At 40.9% G+C, this 20,911-nt stretch overlaps 1 protein-coding gene across 6 annotated transcripts in view; it reads left to right on the plus strand.

The window, feature by feature from the left end:
• The window catches only part of RAD18 (RAD18 E3 ubiquitin protein ligase), a 110,784-nt gene extending 95,656 nt beyond the window's left edge, over positions 1-15,128 (plus strand). For 4 of the 6 annotated variants that reach the window (XM_005222442.5, XM_005222444.5, XM_005222447.5 and 1 more), the window contains one exon: positions 14,272-15,128. In XM_005222442.5, the coding sequence (XP_005222499.1) occupies positions 14,272-14,374 (103 nt within the window). In that variant the 3' untranslated portion in view covers positions 14,375-15,128. The remainder of the gene's footprint in view (positions 1-14,271) is intronic. The other 2 variants (XR_009492264.1, NM_001035295.3) reach the window with 2 other exon arrangements.
• Positions 15,129-20,911: the final 5,783 nt, after the last annotated feature.

A 20,911-nucleotide genomic window follows, 5' to 3' on the forward strand; every position in this document is an offset into this window, starting at 1 on the left:
GCTGCCTTATTTTCACCTGAGCATTTCTGAACTTTGAATTCTGGGAGAAGAGACCACTCATTAGCTAACTACTTCCTCTTGTGCCATGAATCACCCTGTTAATGCTAAACTAAACCCTCACATCAATGGCTGTGACAAGCTTAAACCCAGAATTCCTGAGTCCAAGCCCATTTTTGTCAATGATGACCAACCTCTTAAAGTCATTACTATGAGAAAGCACTTAGAAAACAAATCCCATTGTTGATTCTCACAGATAGTCACTGTTAAATCTGGAAGGATGTGAGTGCTCATCTAGTCCAGTCCCTTCATTTTATAGGGAAGGACACTGAGCTCCAGAGAGGTAAGTTTGACAAGGTTAAGGTTCACAGCTAGTTAGTGACGCTGCTGGGGTAGGAATCCAGGCTTCCTGGTTTCAGCTGGATATGGAGCCGTTTGAACCAGCTTATGCCACAGTGCAGCTTTAGAAACAGAATCAGGAAGGCGGTTCTAAGATGGTGGAGGAATAGGACAGGGAGATCACTTTCTCCCCCGACAAATTCATCAAAAGAACATTTGAACGCTGAGTAAATTCCACAAAACAACTTCTGAATGCCGGCAGAGGACATCAGGCACCCAGAAAAGCAGCCCATTGTCTTCGAAAGGAGGTAGGAAAAAATATAAAAGACAAAAAGAGAGACAAAAGAGGTAGGGACAGAGCTCCGTCCCGGGAAGGGAGTCTTTAAAAAGAGAGACGTTTCCAAACACCAGGAAACACTCTCACTGCTGAGTCTGTGGCGAGCCTTGGAACCGCAGAGGGCAACGTAACCAGGAGGAAAAATAAATAATTAAACCCCACAGATTACGTGCCCAGTGGTAACTCCCCCAGCGGAGAAGCAGTGCAGATGTCTGCATCTGCCACTAGCAAGCGGGGGCTGGGCAGGGAGGCACGGGCTGCATTGCTTAGAGTAAGGACTGGGCCTGAATGCCCTGAAGGCAATCTGAGGGAACTAACTTGGGCTAGCAAATCAGACTGTGGGATAGCTACCACGTGAAAAGCCCTAACCTAAGACACCGTCAGGCCCACTCACAGAACAACGACTGAGCAGAGCTAGCAGGCTGCAGACCAACCCCCTCTGGTGACAGGCAGCCAGAGCCGGAAGGGGGCAATCGCGGCCCCAGAGAGGCATTATCTACCAAACTGCAAGCAGGCTTCGTTGCTAAGACTTCTTGGGATTCTGGATAGCCAACATCCGCCTGAGAAGGTGGGCTGGTTGTACACCCAGAAAACCGAGCAGCAGGGACAGGAGAGGCGATAAGTCACAGCAACCGCGCTTGCCAAACACCTGGTCACCTGAGCTGCTTGGACCTGGGAAGGGCACAAAACGCAGGCCCAACCGAGTCTGCGCCTCTGAGGACTACCTGAGTACCTGAACCTGAGCAGCTTAGACCTGGGAAGTGCATACAACGCAGGGCCGGCCTCAGACAGTTCCCAACAGAGCAACCTAGAGCCTAAGCAGTGTTGACAGGGAAAGCACACACACTGTGAGTGGGGGCAAACCCAGTGTGACCGAGACACTGCGAACACACTCCAGTGTTATTTGTTTGCAGTGTCCCTCCCTCCCCACAGCACGACTCAACAAGTGAGCCTAAAAAAGGGTCCACCACCGCCCCCTTGTGTCAGGGTGGAAATTAGACACTGAAGAGACCAGCAAACAGAAGCTAAAACAGAAGGAACCGCCCTGGAAGTGACAGGTGCAATAGATTAAAACCCTGTAGTTAGTACCAACTACATAGGAAGGGACCTATAGATCTTGAGAAATATAAGCCGGATCAAGGAACTATCTGAAAATGAACTGACCCCACACTGCCCACAACATCACCAGAGAAAGTCCTAGATATATTTTTACTATTTTTACTATCATTCTTTATTTTTTTAAATTAAAAAAAATTTTTAAGCCCTCTATTACTCCTTTAATTTTCATTTTTATAACCTACTATTACTTTGCAACAAAGAAAGAGAGACCCTATTTTTTAAAGCAAACTTCATATATATATATATATAATAATTTTTGTGACTTTTTTTTCTTTAATATTGTATTTTTGAAAATCCAACCTCTACTCTAGATTTTTAATCTTTGCTTTTTGGTAGTTGTTATCAATTTTATACATTTAAGAACCCAATCTTCAGTACCCATTTTTACTTGGGAGCGAGATTACTGTCTTGACTGCTCTCTCCCCCTTTGGACTCTCCTTTTTCTCCACCAGGTCGCCTCTATCTCCTCCCTCCCCCTTCTCTTCTCTACCCAACTCTGTGAATCTCTTGTGTGTTCTGGGCTGTGCAGAACACTTAGGGAACTGATTACTGGCTGGATCTGTCTCTATCCTTTTGATTCCCCCCTTTATCTTCCTGGCCACCTCTGTTTCCTCCTCCCTCTTCTCTTCTCTGTGTAACTCCGTGAACATCTCTGAGCGATCCAGACTGTGGAGCGCACATAAGGAAGTGATTACTGGCTAGCTTGCTCTCTCTTTTGATTCCACCTCATCTAACTTGGGTCACCTCTATCTCCCTCCTCCCTCTTCTCTTCTCCATGTAATTCTGTGAACCTCTCTGGGTGTCCCCTCACTGTGGAGAAACTTTTCATCTTTCAGTTCAGTTCAGTTCAGTCGCTCAGTCCTGTCCGACTCTTTGCGACCCCTTGAATCACAGCACGCCAGGCCTCCCTGTTCATCACCAACTCCCAGAGTTCACCCAGACTCACGTCCATTGAGTCAGTGATGCCATCCAGCCATCTCATCCTCTGTCGTCCCCTTCTCCTGACCCCAATCCCTCCCAGCATCAGAGTCTTTTCCAATGAGTCAACTCTTCACATCAGGTGGCCAAAGTTTCCAAAGAAATCCCAGGGCTGATCTCCTTCAGAATGGACTGGTTGGATCTCCTTGCAGTCCAAGGGACTCTCAAGAGTCTTCTCCAACACCACAGTTCAAAAGCATCAATTCTTCGGCGCTCAGCCTTCTTCACAATCCAACTCTCACATCCATACATGACCATAGGAAAAACCATAGCCTTGACTAGACGAACCTTTGTTGGCAAAGTAATGTCTCTGCTTTTCAATATGCTATCTAGGTTGGTCATAACTTTCCTTCCAAGGAGTAAGCGTCTTTTAATTTCATGGCTGCAGTCACCATCTGCAGTGATTTTGGAGCCCCCAAAATTAAAGTCTGACACTGTTTCCACTCTTTCCCCATCTATTTCCCATGAAGTGATGGGATCAGATGCCATGATCTTCATTTTCTGAATGTTGAGCTTCAAGCCAACTTTTTCACTCTCCTCTTTCACTTTCATCAAGAGGCTTTTGAGTTCCTCTTCACTTTCTGCCATAAGGGTGGTCTCATCTGCATATCTGAGGTTATTGATATTTCTCCCAGCAATCTTGATTCCAGCTTGTGTTTCTTCCAGTTCAGCGTTTCTCATGATGTACTCTGCATAGAAGTTAAATAAGCAGGGTGACAATATACAGCCTTGACGTACTCCTTTTCCTATTTGGAACCAGTCTGTTGTTCCATGTCCAGTTCTAACTGCCGCTTCCTGACCTGCATACAAATTTCTCAAGAGGCAGATCAGGTGGTCTGGTATTCCCATCTCTTTCAGAATTTCCCACAGTTTATTGTGATCCACACAGTCAAAGGCTTTGGCATAGTCAATAAAGCAGAAATAGATGTTTTTCTGGAACTCTCTTGCTTTTTCCATGATCCAGCGGATGTTGGTGATTTGATCTCTGGTTCCTCTGCCTTTTCTAAAACCAACAGAAACATGTATACTATCATGTATGAAATGAGTCACCAGTCCAGGTTCGATGCACGATACTGGATGCTTGGGGCTGGTGCACTGGGATGACCCAGAGGGATGATATGGGGAGGGGGGAGGGAGGAGGGAGGAGGGTTCAGGATAGGGAACACATGTATACCTGTGGCGGATTCATTTTGATATTTGGCAAAACCAATACAATATTGTAAAGTTTAAAAAAAAAAAAAAAAAAACCAACTTGAACATCAGGAAGTTCACGGTTCACATATTGCTCAAGCCTGGCTTGGAGACTTTTGAGCATTGCTTACTAGCCTGTGAGATAAGTGCAATTATGTGGTAGTTTGAGCATTCTTTGGCATTGCCTTTCTTTAGGATTGGAATGAAAACTGACCTTTTCCAGTCCTGTGGCCACTGCTGAGTTTTCCAAATTTGCTGGCATATTGAGTGCAGTACTTTCACAGCATCATCTTTCAGGATTTGAAAGAGCTCAACTGGAATTCCATCACCTCCACTAGCTTTGTTCATAGTGATGTTTTCTAAGGCCCACTTGACTTCACATTCCAGGATGTCTGGCTCTAGGTCAGTGATCACACCATCGTGATAACCTAGATGTTTTATCAACAGTGCTGTATAGATGGAGAAGTCTTGAGGCTACTGTAAAAATAAGACTGAAAACCAGAAGCAGGAGGCTTAAGTCCAAATCCTGAGAACATCAGAGAACTCCTAACTCCAGGGAACATTGATCGACAGGAGCTCATCAGATGCCTCCATACATACACTGAAACCAAGCCCCACACAAGGGCCAACAAGTTCCAGAGCAAGATATACCACACAAATTCTCCAGCAACACAGGAACACAACCCTGAGTTTCAATATACAGGCTGCCCAAAGTCACTCCAAACCCATTGACATCTCATAACTCATTACTGGATACTTCATTTCACTCCAGAGAGAAGAAATTCAGCTCCACCCACCAGAACACCAATATAAGCTTCCCTAACCAGGAAACCTTGACAAGCCACCCATACAACCCCACCCACAACAAGGAAACTCCACAATAAAGAGAACTCCACAAACTGCCAGAAAACAGAAAGGCCACCCCAAACACAGTAATATAAACAAAATGAAGAGACAGAGGAATACCCAGCAGGTAAAGGAACAGGATAAATGCCCACCAAACCAAACAAAAGAGGAGGAGATAGTGAATCTACCTGATAAAGAATTCCAAATAATGATAGTGGAAATGATCCAAAGTCTTGAAAACAAAATGGAATCACAGATAAATAGCCTAGAGACAAGGATTGAGAAGATGCAAGAAAGGTTTAACAAGGACCTAGAAGAAATAAAAAAGAGTCAGTATATAATGAATAATGCAATAAATGAGATCAAAAACACTCTGGAGGGAACAAATAGTAGAATAAGATAGGATCAGTGAGGCAGAAGATAGGATTAGTGAGGTAGAAGATAGAATGGTAGAAATAAATGAATCAGAGAGGAAAAAAGAAAAACAAAAGAAATGAGGACAATCTCAGAGACCTCTGGGACAATGTTAAACGCCCCAACATTCAAATCATCGGAGTCCCAGAAGAAGAAGACAAAAAGAAAGGCCATGAGAAAATACTTGAGGAGATAATAGTTGAAAATTTCCTTAAAATGGGCAAGGAAATAATCACCCAAGTCCAAGAAACCCAGAGAGTCCCAAACAGGATAAACCCAAGGCAAAACACCCCAAGACACATAGTAATCAAATTAACAAAGATCAAACACAAAGAACAAATATTAAAGGCAGCAAGGGAAAAACAACAAATAACACACAAGGGGATTCCCATAAGGATAACAGCTGATCTTTCAATAGAAACTCTTTGGGCCAGAAGGGAATGGCAGGACATACTTAAAGTGATGAAAGAAAATAACCTACAGCCCAGATTACTGTACCCAGCAAGGATCTCATTCAAATATGAAGGAGAAATCAAAAGCTTTACAGACAAGCAAAAGCTGAGAGAATTCAGCACCACCAAACCAGCTCTCCAACAAATGCTAAAGGATCTTCTCTAGACAGGAAACACAAAAAAAGGTGTATAAACTCGAACCCAAAACAATAAAGTAAATGGCACTGAGATCATACTTATCAATAATTACCTTAAATGTAAATGGGTTGAATGCCCAACCAAAAGACAAAGACTGGCTGAATGGGTACAAAAACAAGACCCCTATATATGTTGTCTACAAGAGACCCACCTCAAAACAAGGGGCACATACAGAGGGAAAGTGAAGGGCTGGAAAAAGATATTCCACGCAAATAGAGACCAAAAGAAAGCAGGAGTAGCAATACTCATATCAGATAAAATAGACTTTAAAACAAAGCCTGTGAAAAGAGACAAAGAAGGACATTACATAATGATCAAAGGCTCAATCTAAGAAGATATAACAATTATAAATATATATGCACCCAACCTAGGAGCACCACAATATGCAAGGCAAATGCTAACAAGTATGAAAGGAGAAATTAACAATAACACAATAATAGTGGGAGACTTTAATACCCCACTCACACCTATGGATAGATCAACTAAACAGAAAATTAACAAGGAAACACAAACTTTAAATGATACAATAGACCAGTTAGACCTAATTGATATCTATAGGACATTTCACCCCAAAACAATGAATTTCACCTTTTTCTCAAGTGCATACGGAACCTTCTCCAGGATAGATCACATCCTGGGCCATAAATCTAGCCTTGGTAAATTCAAAAAAATTGAAATCATTCCAAGCATCTTTTCTGACCACAATGCAGTAAGATGAGATCTCATTTACGGGAGAAAAACTATTAAAAATTCCAACATCTGGAGGCTGAACAACACACCGCTGAATAACCAACAAATCACAGAAGAAATCAAAAAAGAAATCAAAATTTGCATAGAAATGAATGAAAATGAAAACACAACAACCCAAAACCTGTGGGACACTGTAAAAGCATTGCTAAGGGGAAGGTTCATAGGAATACAGGCATACCTCAAGAAACAAGAAAAAAGTCAAATAAATAACCTAACTCTACACCTAAAGCAACTAGAAAAGGAAGAAATGAAGAACCCCAGGGTTAGTAGAAGTAAAGAACTCTTAAAAATTAGAACAGAAATAAATGCAAAAAGAAACAAAAGAGACCATAGCAAAACAACAAAGCCAAAAGCTGGTTCTTTGAGAGGATAAATAAAATTGACAAACCATTAGCCAGACTCATCAAGAAACAAAGGGAGAAAAATCAAATCAATAAAATTAGAAATGAAAATGGAGAGATCACAACAGACAACACAGAAATACAAAGGATCATAAAGAGACTACTATCAGCAATTATATGCCAATAAAATGGACAACTTGGAAGAAATGGACAAATTCTTAGAAAAGTGCAACTTTCCAAAACTCAACCAGGAAGAAATAGAAAATCTTAACAGACCCATCACAAGCACGGAAATTGAAACTGTAATCAGAAATCTTCCAGCAAACAAAAGCCCAGGTCCAGATGGCTTCACAGCTGAATTCTACCAAAAATTTAGAGAAGAGCTAACACCTATCCTACTCAAACTATTCCAGAAAATTACAGAGGAAGGTAAACTTCCAAACTCATTCTGTGAGGCCGCCATCACCCTAATACCAAAACCTGACAAAGACGCCACAAAAAAAAGAAAATTACAGGCCAATATCACTGATGAACATGGATGCAAAAATCCTTAACAAAATTCTAGCAATCAGAATCCAATAACACATTAAAAAGATCATACATCATGACCAAATGGGCTTTATCCCAGGGATGCAAGGATTCTTCACTATCCGCAAATCAATCAGTGTAATACACCACATTAACAAAAATAAAAGCCATATGATTATCTCAATAGATGCACAGAAAGCCTTTGACAAAATTCAACATCCATTTATGGTAAAAACTCTCCAGAAAGCAGGAATAGAAGGAATATACCTCAACATAATAAAAGCTATATATGATAAACCCACAGCAAACATTATCCTCAATGGTGAAAAATTGAAAGCATTTCCCCTAAAGTCAGGAACAAGACAAGGGTGCCCACTTTCACCACTACTATTCAACGTAGTTTTGGAAGTTTTGGCCATAGCAGTCAGAGAAGAAAAAGAAAGAAAAGGAATCCAAATTGGAAAAGAAGAAGTAAAACTCTCACTGTTTGCGGATGACATGATCCTCTACATAGAAAACCCTAAAGACTCCACCAGAAAATTACTAGAGCTAATCAATGGATATAGTAAAGTTGCAGGATATAAAATCAACACACAGAAATCCCTTGCATTCCTATACACTAATAATGAGAAAATAGAGAAATTAAGGAAACAATTCTATTCACCATTGTAACGAAAAGAATAAAATACTTAGGAATATATTTACCTAAAGAAACAAAAGACCTATATATAGAAAACTATAAAACACTGGTGAAAGAAATCAACGAGGACACTAATAGATGGAGAAATATACCGTGTTCATGGATCAGAAGAATCAATATAGTGAAAATGAGCATACTACCCAAAGCAATCTATGGTTTCAGTGCTGCTGCTAAGCCGCTTCAGTCGTGTCCGACTCTCTGCGACCTCAGAGATGGCAGCCTACCAGGCTCTTCTGCCCCTGGGATTCTCTAGGCAAGAACACTGGAGTGGGTTGCCATTTCCTTCTCCAGTGCATGAGAGTGAAAAGTGAAAGTGAAGTCACTCAGTAATGTCTGACTCTTCACGATCCCGTGGACTGCAGCCCACAAGCCGCCTCCGTCCATGGGATTTTCCAAGCAAGAGTACTGGAGTAGGGGGCCATTGCCATCCCTATCAAGCTACCAACGGTATTCTTCACAGAGCTAGAACAAATAATTTCACAATTTGTATGCAAATACAAAAAACTTCGAATAGCCAAAGCAATCTTGAGAAAGAAGAATGGAACTGGAGGAATCAACCTGCCTGACTTCAGGCTCTACTACAAAAGCCACAGTCATCAAGACAGTATGGTACTGGCACAAAGACAGAAATATAGATCAATGGAACAAAATAGAAAGCCCAGAGATAAATCCACGCACCTATGGACACCTTATCTTTGACAAAGGAGGCGAGAATATACAATGGAGAAAAGACAGTCTCTTTAACAAGTGGTGCTGGGAAAACTGGTCAACCACTTGTAAAAGAATGAAACTAGAACACTTTCTAACACCATACACAAAAATAAACTCAAAATGGATTAAAGATCTAAACGTAAGACCAGAAACTATAAAACTCCTAGAGGAGAACATAGGCAAAACACTCTCCGATATAAATCACAGCAGGCTCCTCTGCCTGCTCCCAGAATATTGGAAATAAAAGCAAAAATAAACAAATGGGACCTAATTAAACTAAAAACTTCTGCACAACAAAGGAAACTATAAGCAAGGTTAAAAGACAGCCTTTAGAATGGGAGAAAATAATAGCAAATGAAGCAACTGCTGCTGCTGCTGCTAAATCGCTTCAGTCGTGTTTGACTCTGTGCGACCCCAGAGACGGCAGCCCACCAGGTTCCCCTGTCCCTGGGATTCTCCAGGCAAGAACACTGGAGTGGGTTGAAGCAACTGACAAAGAATTAATCTCAAAAATATACAAGCAACTCATGCAGCTCAACTCCAGAAAAATTAGCGACCCAATCAAAAAATGGACCAAAGGACTAAACAGACATTTCTCCAAAGAAGACATACAGATGGTAACAAACACATGAAAAGATGCTCAACATCACTCATTATCAGAGAAATGCAAATCAAAACCACAATGAGGTACCATTTCATGCCAGTCAGAATGGCTGCTATCCAAAAGTCTTCAAGCAATAAATGCTGGAGAGGGTGTGGAGAAAAGGCAACCCTCCTACACTGTTGGTGGGAATGCAAACTAGTACAGCCACTATGGAGAACGGTGTGAAGATTCCTTAAAAAACTGGAAATAGAACTGCTTTATGACCCAGCAATCCCACTGCTGGGCATACACACTGAGGAAACCAGAAGGGAAAGAGACACGTGTACCCCAATGTTCATCGCAGCACTGTTTATAATAGCCAGGACATGGAAGCAACCTAGATGTCCATGAGCAGACGAATGGATAAGAAAGCTGTGGTACATATACACAATGGAGTATTACTCAGCCATTAAAAAGAATACATTTGAATCAGTTCTAATGAGGTGAATGAAACTGGAGCCTATTGTACAGAGTGAAGTAAGCCAGAAAGAAAAATACCAATACAGTATACTAACGCATATATATGGAATTTAGAAAGATGGTAACGGTAACCCTTTATGCGAGACAGCAAAAGAGACACAGATGTATTGAACAGTCTTTTTGACTCTGTGGGAGAGGGCGAGGGTGGGATGATTTGGGAGAATGACATTGAAACGTGTATAATATCATATGTGAAATGATTCGCCAGTCTAGGTTCATGCATGATACAGGATGCTTGGGGCTGGTGCACTGGGATGACCCAGAGGGATGGTATGGGGAGGGAGATCAGAGGGGGGTTCAGGATGGGGAACACGTGTATACCTGTGGTGGATTCATGTTGATGTATGGCACAACCAATACAATATTGTAAAGTAATTAGCCTCCAATTAAAATAAATTTATATTAAAAAAATAAAAATCAGAATGAAAAAAAAAGAAACAGAATCAGGAAAGGACCTCACGGCTTTATGTCTCAACAAAATAATAGCTCTGCAAATATGCATCTTAAGCTCATTGGCCTTTTCATACTGTTCATGAGATTCAGGAGAGATTAAGAAGAGGTGGCAAGAATACAAAGAAGAACTGTACAAAACAGGTATTAATGACCCAGACAACCACAATGGTTTGGTCACCCACCTAGAGCCAGACATCCTGGAGTGTGAAGTCAAAGGGGCCTTAGGAAGCATCACTATGAACAAAGCTAGTGGAGGTGATGGAATTCCAGCTGAGCTATTTCAAATCCTAAAACAGGATGCTGTTAAAGTGCTGTACTCCATATCCCAGCAAATTTGGAAAATTCAGCAGTGGCCACAGGACTAGAAAAGGTCAGTTTTCATTCTAATCCCAAAGGCAATGACAAAAAATGTTCAAATCACTGTACATCACTTTGCTAAGGTCCGTATAGTCAAAGCTATGGTTTTTCCGGTGGTCATGTACAGATGTGAGAGTTGGACCACAAAGAAGGCTTACTGCCAGAATTGACACTTTCAAACTGGTGCTGGAGAAGATTCTTAATAGTCCCTTGGACAGCAAGGAGATCAAACCAGTCAATCCTAAAGGAAATCAGCCCTGAAACTCATTGGAAGGGCTGATGCTGAAACTCCAGTACTTTGGCTACCTGATGCAAAGGGCTGAGTCGTTGGAAAATACCCTGATGCTGGGAAAGACTGAGGGCAAGAGGAGAAAGAGGCAACAGAATATGAGATGGTTGGATGGCATCACTGACTCAATGGACATGAATTTGAGCAAGCTCCAGGAGATGATGACGGACAGGGAAGCCTGGCGTGTTCATGCGGTCACAAAGAGTTGGATACGACAGTGACTGAACAATAACAACAAAGCTTATAGGTATTTTGTGGTACCACAAGTGACATATTTGAGATATTAGTCCTAGAACATGCTATTTCAGTCCCAATACATTCTCCTAATTCCATAAATGATTCAGAGGTTCTTTTAGTAACACAGTGCCCCCATATAAAGCAGTATTTTCATAAGCAACAAAAAACAAAACCCCACCCAAAACAAAACCCTGCTTTCTGTAGGTTGGTCTCAGCTTCTTATATCTGTGATTATTGGTTCATCTTACCAATTTGAGCTACAGGATATATTTACATTGTAGAGGATGAAAATAGGAAGAAAAATGGTCCAGGTAAATCATTTCACGTTTCATGTTTCCAGCTTTCAGTTTCCCCATGAAATTGTGGAGGAAATGTTTCTGCCTCCAGGAGTCTGAGCCCCTTCTCTCAGACCTGCTCCCCCTCCACTGTCTCCTCCCTCAATGAGCAGTGGCGTCAACAGTCTTCCCCACTGCTCCAGCCAGAAACCGAAGAATCATTGTCAACTTCTCACTCTCTCTTATGTCTCAGATGCAGTTGATTGCAAAACCCTATGGATAAGTTGTCCTCAGACTTAAATGTACATCAAGATCACTTGGAGGACTTGTTAAAATAGATTATTGGGCTCCACTGAACCCCGAGATTGAGATTTTGGAGATTTGGGCTGGGGTGCAGGAGTTTGCATTTTAACACTCCCTCGGGTTGCTGATGCTGCTTCTGGGGCCCCTCATTGAGGAGCAGGGCTGTGGACAACCCCTGAACTATCTGTCAGCCCCTCTGTGCCACAGTCTGCATAAGACCTTGTTTTCTCTCTGGCTTCCTGCCACAGCTGTCTGGATGGCTGGCTGTCTCTCTGCCTCTAGTCAGATGCTTCATTCTTCCAGTGAGACCTGAAAGACATCGTGTTCTCTGTGGTAGTTTGAAGTCCTGTGGGGACTTGTGAGCTACGGCCCCCGCCTGCCCGCTGGCTCCTGGACTGTCCTTCCCCACCCTTCTTTCCTTGTTACAGCCAAGCTGAGCTACTCATCTTTGCTTCAGAGTCATACTGCCTTATACTGCTGTTGCTTCCACCTTGGTTGCCTTTTCTCCTTTCTTCATCCAGACAGGAGTTGTGGTTCCTTCCTTGATGGCCCTGCTCAGAAGCCCCTGACTGCTCCCCTGATCTTGCAGCACTGTCTGCACTTAAACCCCGACTCGCTTCCTAGAGAGGATGTTCATTAGGCCCCACACCTTGCACAGTGCCTGGGGGAGGGGAGTCTTATGGTGAGCACTCAGTAGGCATATGAGTGATTGAATATGCCAGTCAGCATTCTTTGGATCTGAACACAGTCCCTGGTGGATAAGGATTGCCACTTACAAATCTTTTTTTAACTCTTTATCTCTTTTGCTTTATCTTTTAGTGCCTTAAAAATCTTTTTTTAGGAAATAGATTTTTCTAATATTATAAAATCAGAAAAGGAAGAATCATTTTCTCTATTGGTAATCTGCATTTCATCCTAACCCCATGAGAAGTCAATTGCAGTACACTAATGATCCCAACATATTTTCTAGGGGAGACTTGATAATTTGGCTGTCTCTTTTTGGAGGAGAGGACTTTATTAATTGTTATTTATTAAGAACTATTATTAATGTGAACACATCTTAAGTGTACAGCTTGATGGATTTTTCCAACTGAATGCACCCAGGGTTAGGGTTAATTTGGTGGGTGCAGTGAATCACGCCCTCTCAGTACTCACACTCTCGAGGCCCACATTGATTCTGGACTTGGTCATGTGATATGAGAAGCTTGGTTAGTGTTTGCACAATGGGGCTTGTCCTTTCAGAATGCTTACTTTTCGGATTCTTCCCCTTGGACTCAGCCCTTCCGCTGTGAGAAGCCCACCCTTGGCATGGGGAGAAGACAATTGGAGGAGAATGGGGAGGGGCAGCCCCCTCACCAGCCAATTTTCAAGTCAGCAGCCAGCACCGGCTTGCCACCGGACGAGTGAGCCTGCCTTGAAGTGAATCCTCCAAACTCAGTTCAGCTGTCTGTTCTGAGCCCTGCCCAGATCTAGAATCATGACCAAATAAACAATTGTGCTGTTTCCTGAGAATGGTTGTTATGTAGTGGTAGATAAGCAGAATAAATGGAACAAAAATAGTTCTATTTAGTTTTTTAATTGCCATGTAACAAATCACCCTGAAACTTAGAAGCTTAAACCACAGCCATTTTATTTGCTTCTTATTCTTCAGTCTGGGCTGGCCTCAGGCTGTGGGTGATCATTTATGTGGCACATAGCCCACTGATAGGGCATATGGAGCCTATGTTCCACTGAGATGTCTGGACTTCTCTGTCTTCCCATGTAGTCTGGGAGCCTGTTCTTCTCCATGTAGTTTGGTCTCTGCATATGCTCCAGAATCCAGAGAAAGTTTGCTTTCATCTTCCTACCTACTTGAATGGCAGCCACCTCTTTCCCCCAGAGCTCTGCCCAAAGTGAGGGGATGCGCATTGCCCATCTCTGTTGGGAGGGGACTTGTTTTCTTGGGCCCCTTACAACCTCAGCTCTCTGACAGGATTGAGATAAGTTATGATTTTGTTAAGACCCTCTGGCTTCGTCTTGTTGCGATGGAAGCACTTTTTTTGCAGCTTTCTGCGTGTGAAGCAGAAGCAAAAAACTTCTGATTGAGGAGGAGATTCAGTTCTTAACTATCATTTAGGATCTGTGATCTTTGCTAAGTCACTGTTTTCTCAGTTGTAAAGTGGGAATAATAATGAAAGTAGTAGTAATTATCATAGTAGACTTGTCAGTGGAGTGGAAGGCTATTTGGAGGATTACATAAAAACACATGGGAAAGTACTTATAAACCAGAAACTGCTGTAGAATAATAATGATCATCATTTTCTAAGCTGGCATTTTCTTGTTTTCATTTTCAGAAATGATTTTCAAGACAGAGAAATAAGTCCTGGACAGAATCGTCGCACAAGGTCAGCTGAAAGTGCTGAGCTGGAGCCAAGAAATAAGCGGAACAGAAATTAGTGTGGGTTTGCTAACTTTCCCAGTACAGTCATCAGAAGATGGTGTTCTGTTGCTATGTAGGTTTCATACTCATAAATTTCCCAGTGTACATTCTAAATGTTACATTTAACTGATTTTCAGTCTTTTTTGCCTTTCCAGGAAAAGGAAAAATTTTACACAGCATCCTCACTTAGTCAGTTACCTACTGCCCCTAAAACATCTCACTCTAAAAACACTGGCATCCACATATTCACCCGCTTTGCAGAAGACACAGACTTGTTTGTTTTTGTTTCTAAGTTTCAGGATATAGTAATATTTAAGCCATTCTCCTGTCTCTTTCATGGAGAAGCCAAGTTCAGAAAAGGATCCTTCAATCCCTCTACCACAGGGACCAGTTGAGATGTCCAGAGCCACTGTGTTTCTGGAAAGGCAAGCAAGGTGTCCTAACTCACAGGCCTGGAGGCCAGCACCCATGTCACAGCTGTTACAGGAGTGCTTGTTGCTCAAGTTTCATGTGGTCCTTAGTTAGACTCATCTCTCATACTTTACTGGAAGCAGGACATTGGTACTGTAACCTAAAGGCACAGAACAATAAAATACTGGGCATATTCTTCAGAAATAGCTTTTACAGATGATTTCTTGATTTTTTTTTTCACTTGAGTAAATCGAATCTTAACACTTTGAATTCCAGCTATGAAATGGAGAGAATGCAATAAATGGCTTTTGTAACTGAACAAACTCTATATCAATTTAAAATAAAGTCCTTGAAACAGTCTGCTGTGAATAGTTGAGTACAAGCTACATATTACTGGAAGGTGTTGATCCGAAATTGTTTTCTCTGTGCAAAATGTCCCACAGTTCCCAGTTACTTCCAGAATTCCTAATGCCTGTTTTGGCATTTCAGAGCCAGTCCCCTGTCATGGGTGCCAGGAGCTCTGGGGCTGTCTGTGTCCTGATGACAGCAGTGTCACTTCACCAGAGTCCAGGAAGACCCTGGTGTTGGTTCAGGGGTGGAGGACCTGCTCTGGGCCAAGTGCTCCATCATCTCAGGGCAGCCACCTCTGCTCCCACTGGGCTCCTAGAAGGAGGAGGTGGCCAGAACCTTGCTGTATAAAACAGCATCTAAAATTAGGAAGGACTACGGGGGAAAGTGCTCTCCCATCAGCTCCCAGATGGCCTGGTGTTGCACGATTTCTTCTCTCCTTACCCATGAGGCAGGGCTCTTGCCTGGAAAGGATTCCAGGCAGCCACGTGGGTAAGTGTGTCAGCCTGCTCCAACTTCAAGAAGTCAGAATGCCACAGCTTCTCTCGTATGCTACTCCACATCTCCTGCAGGTACCATGGGCTCTCCACTCTGCTGTCAGCATGTTGGGGGCAATACTCCATCCCCGCCTCTATCTCAGGTTGCTCCACCCCACCCTTTCCCAGGCAGCAACGGTCAGGCTGGCAGATGTGCTCCACCGTATGTAATGGGGACCGGTGGCCTTCCCTGTAATCTTGGCTTGGCAGCCAGCACTACGCGCTGATGACTGGCTCATGGGGAAGGAGAGGCATGCGATTTCCTTGCCTGTCCTCGGAGAATCCTGCTTCATCACAGGACTGAAGTGGTTGGTTCCTGCCCTGTGAGTGTTTGCCAGCAAGTTACTCTGATGCACTGTGCTGAGGAGGATCTGAAGCTGCCGCCCACCTTCTTGAGGGCTCAGGTGGTGAGTTATTAACACCTAGGCTTCTGAGGCTTGTCATGGAGGGAAAAGGAGGGATGGGGAGGTTAAAAGCGGAGGAAACATCAATTGGTCTCATCCATGGCTTCTATGGTGATTCGTGGCTCAGGACCAGTTCCTGGGTATCCTGCCCCTTGGAGACCACAGTGACTTCATTTGCTTGTTTCTTTAACAACTTCATTGAGATATAGCTCACTTTACATACAATTCACCCATTTACAACTTCCAATTCAATGGCTTCTGGTATATTTTGAGTCCTGCAACCATTGCCTTAATTAATTTTAGAACATTTTTGTTGGTTTTAGTCCCTTACTCATTATCCCCAACTCTCTCATCCTTCCCATCCCTAGGCTGTATCTACTTTTTCCCTGTACTTCCTTATTCTGTACATTTCAAATCAGTGGAATCATACACTATGTGGCTTCTTTCACTCAGCATAATTTAAGGTTCATCCACGTTGTAGCATGTATCATTCCTTCATATCTTTTAATTACTGAATAATATTTCATTGTATGGGATATACCATGTTTTGTGTATCATTCATCGGCTGATGGGTATCTGAGTTGTCTTGATTCATTCTGACTTGTGGATAATATGCTGTTTTGCCCATTTTAAAATTGGGTTTTTAGAAAATTATTGCATTGTGAGATAGTGTTTAAAATTTCAGTTTCTGTGCATTGATAGGTTAGAAAGATTGAATTGAGTTTTGCATATTAATCATGTATCCTACAACCTTGCTAAACTAACTTTGTAGAAGTTTGAAAACTTTTTGGTAGATTCCATAAGATTTTCTACATAGAGAATTATCTAAACATGTTATCATGTAAAGAGTTATATTTCTTACTTTCCAATCTGGATTCCTTTTATTGTGGATATAAATTTTTATCAGATACGTGCTTTGAATGAGGTTGGAATATTTGCTTCTATCCCTAGTTTGCTGAGAATTTTTAAAAAATCAGAAATGGTTATTGAATTTTGTCAGATGCTTTTTCCGTGTTTATTCAGATGATCATATAGTTTTTCTTTCTTTTGGTTATTAATATTATGAATTATACAGATTGATTATAAATGTTAAAACAGTAGCAGGAGAGACCCCACCTGGTTATCTTTATTTCTGTTGGATTTCATTTAGAATTTTTTGCATCTATGTTCAGAAGAATATTGGTCTGTAATTTTCATTTCTTGTGATCTCTTTATCTGATTTTGGTATTAGGATAATGCTGGCCTCATAGAATGAGCTGGGAAGTATTTCTCCTCTTCAGTTTTCTGGAGAAGTTTGTGTAGAACTGGTATTATTTATTCCTTAAGTATTCAGTAGAATTCATCAGTGAAGCCATACTCATTTTCTTTGTGGATAGGTTTTTAACAATAAATTTCATTTCTTAACTAACAGATATAGAACTGTTATATATATTCAGGTTACCTGTTTCTTCTTAAGTAAACTATAGTAGTTTGTGTATTTTGAGGAATCTATCCATTTCATTTAAATTGACAGATTTACAACAAAAGTTGCTCATAATTTTCCTTTTTGTGTACAAGTTTTGTGAGAACCTCTCTCACTTTTCTCATTTCTGTTATTGGTAGCTGATGTTCTCTTTCTTTTTCCTCATCAGATGGTTTAGAAGTTTATTGTTTTCATTGGTCTTAGGGACCCACTCTTGGTTTTGTTGAATTTCTGTAATATTTTGCTCTTTTCTATTTGATTGATTGCCACTCTGATCTTTATTATTTCCTTTCTGCTGCCTACTTTGGATTTAATTTGTTTCATTTTGGTTTTTTGTAGTTTCTTAAGGCTTAGGTCATTGATTTGAGCCCTTCTTTTTTAAGATAGTCATTTAATGCTATAAAATTTCCCCTAAGTACTGCTTTAACAGCATTCCACAAATTTTTGTATGCTGTGTTTTAATTTTCATTCAGTTAAAAATATTTTCCAGTTTTCCTTTTGATTTCTTATGTGACACTGAGTTTTATATAACTGTGTTAGTTTCCAAATATTTGATAATTTTCCAGAGATTTTTTAAATTGATTTCTAATTTAATTCCATAACTTTTATGACTTGAACCCTTTTACATGTATTGAGACTTTTTTTTAATGCCCCCAAAATGGTCTGTTTTGGTAAATGTTCAGTGTGCATTTGAAAAGAATATATGCTCTGCTGCATCAGGTTGTTTGACAGTGTTACTCAAGGCTACTCTGTCCTTAACTAATTTTGTGTGCTTGTTCTATCAGTTTTTGAGAGAGTTACTGAAATTTTTGAATATAATTGTGGATTTGTCAGTTTCTCCTTATAGTTCTTCATTTTTGCTTCATGTATTTTGAAGCTTTGTTATTAGGAGCATAAACATTTAGGATTGTTATGTCCTCTTGATGAATCCATCACTTTTTTTTTCACAAAGTAGACCTTCTTTTTCTATATTAATATTCTTTGCTCTAAATCTACCTAGTTTGGCATTAGAATACTCCTTCCAACTTGTTTTTGGCTAGTGCATTTTCCCATCTTTACTTTTTAAAATTATTATTTAATTTTCATTCTTTTAAATTGAAGTAAATTGATTTACAACATTAGTTTCAGGTATACAACATAGTGATTCAATATTTTTAAAATTATACTCCATTTAAAGTTATTATAAAATATTGGCTATATTCCCCATTCTATACAATATATCCTTGTAGCTTATTTATGTTGTACATAGTAGTTTGTACCTCTTAATCCCCTGACCTTATCTTGCCCCTCCTCTGTTCCATCTTCTTACTGGTAATCACTTGTTTATTCTATATATCTGTGAGTCAGTTTCTGCTTGTGCCTTTATATTTAAAGTATGTTTCTTATAGGCGGCATATATATAGTTGAGTCTTATTTTATTAGCCAGTCTGACAATCATATTTTCTCCCTTTTAACTGGTATATTTAGAACTTTTACATTTTATGTTGGTGTGTTTAAATCTATCATTGTGCGGTTTGTTTTCTATCTTGTCCCATCTTTTTTATTATTCCTTTTTTCTTCTTTATTCGAACTAATTATTTTTATTCCATTTTATTTATTTGATGATTTATTAACTATTGCTCCTTATTTTGTCATTTTAGTGGTTGAATTAGGATTTATGGTAATCATTTTTAAGTTATCACAATCTACTTTCAGATGTTACTGTACTACATCATGCATAATTCAAGAATCTTCTGGTGTTTCCATTTAGCCACCTCCCACATTTGTATTATTGCTTTTATACATTTTATTTTTATGTATGTTATAGACATCATCAGTTCAGTCCAGTCACTTAGTCGTGTCTGACTCTTTGCGACCCCATGAACTGCAGCACACCAGGCCTCCCTGTCCATCACCAGCTCCTGGAGTCCACCCAAACCCATGTCCATTGTGTCGGTGATGCCATCCAGCCATCTCATCCTCTGTCGTCCCCTTCTCCTCCTGCCCTCAATCTTTCCCAGCATCAGGGTCTTTTAAAATGAGTCAGCTCTCCGCATCAGGTGGCCAAGGTATTAGAGTTTCAGCTTCAACATCAGTCCCTCCAATGAACACCCAGGACTAATCTCCTTTAGGATGGACTGGTTGGATCTCTCAAGAGTCTTCTTCAACATCATAGTTCAAAAGCATCAATTCTTTTGCACTCAGCTTTCTTTATAGTCCAACTCTCACATCCATACATGACTACTGGAAAAACCGTAGCTTTGACTAGACGGACCTTTGTTGGCACAGTAACATCTCTGCTTTTTAATATGCTGTCTAGGTTGGTCATAACTTTCCTTCCAAGGATTAAGCGTCTTTTAATTTCATGGCTGCAATCACCATCCATGGTGATTTTGGAGCCCAGAAAAATAAAGTCTGACACTGTTTCCACTGTTTCCCCATCTATTTGCCATGAAGTGATCGGACCAGATGGCATGATCTTAGTTTTCTGAATGTTGAGCTTTAAGCCAACTTTTTCACTCTCCTCTTTCAACTTTCATCAAGAGGCTCTTTAGTTCTTCTTCACTTTCTGCCATAAGGGTGGTGTCATCTGCATATCTGAGGTTATTGATATTTCTGCCGGCAGTCTTGATTCCAGCTTGTGCTTCCTCCAGCCCAGCATTTTTCATGATGTACTCTGCATCTAAGTTAAATAAGCAGGGTGACAATATACAGCCTTGACGTACTCCTTTTACTATTTGGAACCAGTCTGTTGTTCCATGTCCAGTTCTAACTGTTGCTTCCTGATCTGCATACAGGTTTAAGAGGCAAGTCAAGTGGTCTGGTATTCCATCTCTTTCAGAATTTTCCACAGTTTATTGTGATCCACACAGTTAAAAGCTTTGGCATAAAGCAGAAATAGATGTTTTTCTGGAACTCTCTTGCTTTTTTGATGATCAGTGGGTGTTGGCAATTTGATCTCTGGTTCCTCTGCCTTTTCTAAAACCAGCTTGAACATCTGGAAGTTCACAGTTCACATATTGCTGAAGCCTGGCTTGGAGAATTTTGAGCATTACTTTACTAGCGTGTGAGATAAGTGCAATTGTGTGGTAGTTTGAGCATTCTTTGGCATTGCCTTTCTTTGGGATTGGAATGAAAACTGACCTTTTCCAGTCCTGTGGCCACTGCTGAGTTTTCCAAATTTGCTGGCATATTGAGTGCAGCACTTTCACAGCATCATCTTTCAGGATTTGAAACAGCTCAACTGGAATTCCATCACCTCCACTAGCTTTGTTTGTAGTGATGCTTCTTAAGGCCCACCTGACTTCACATTCCAGGATGTCCAGCTCTAGGTGAGTGTGAGTGATCACACCTTTGTGATTATCTGGGTCGTAAAGATCTTTTTTGTACAGTTCTTCTGTGTATTCTTGCCAC

The sequence above is a fragment of the Bos taurus genome, chromosome 22, assembly GCF_002263795.3.
Source record: "Bos taurus isolate L1 Dominette 01449 registration number 42190680 breed Hereford chromosome 22, ARS-UCD2.0, whole genome shotgun sequence".
NCBI classification, from domain to species: domain Eukaryota; kingdom Metazoa; phylum Chordata; class Mammalia; order Artiodactyla; family Bovidae; genus Bos; species Bos taurus.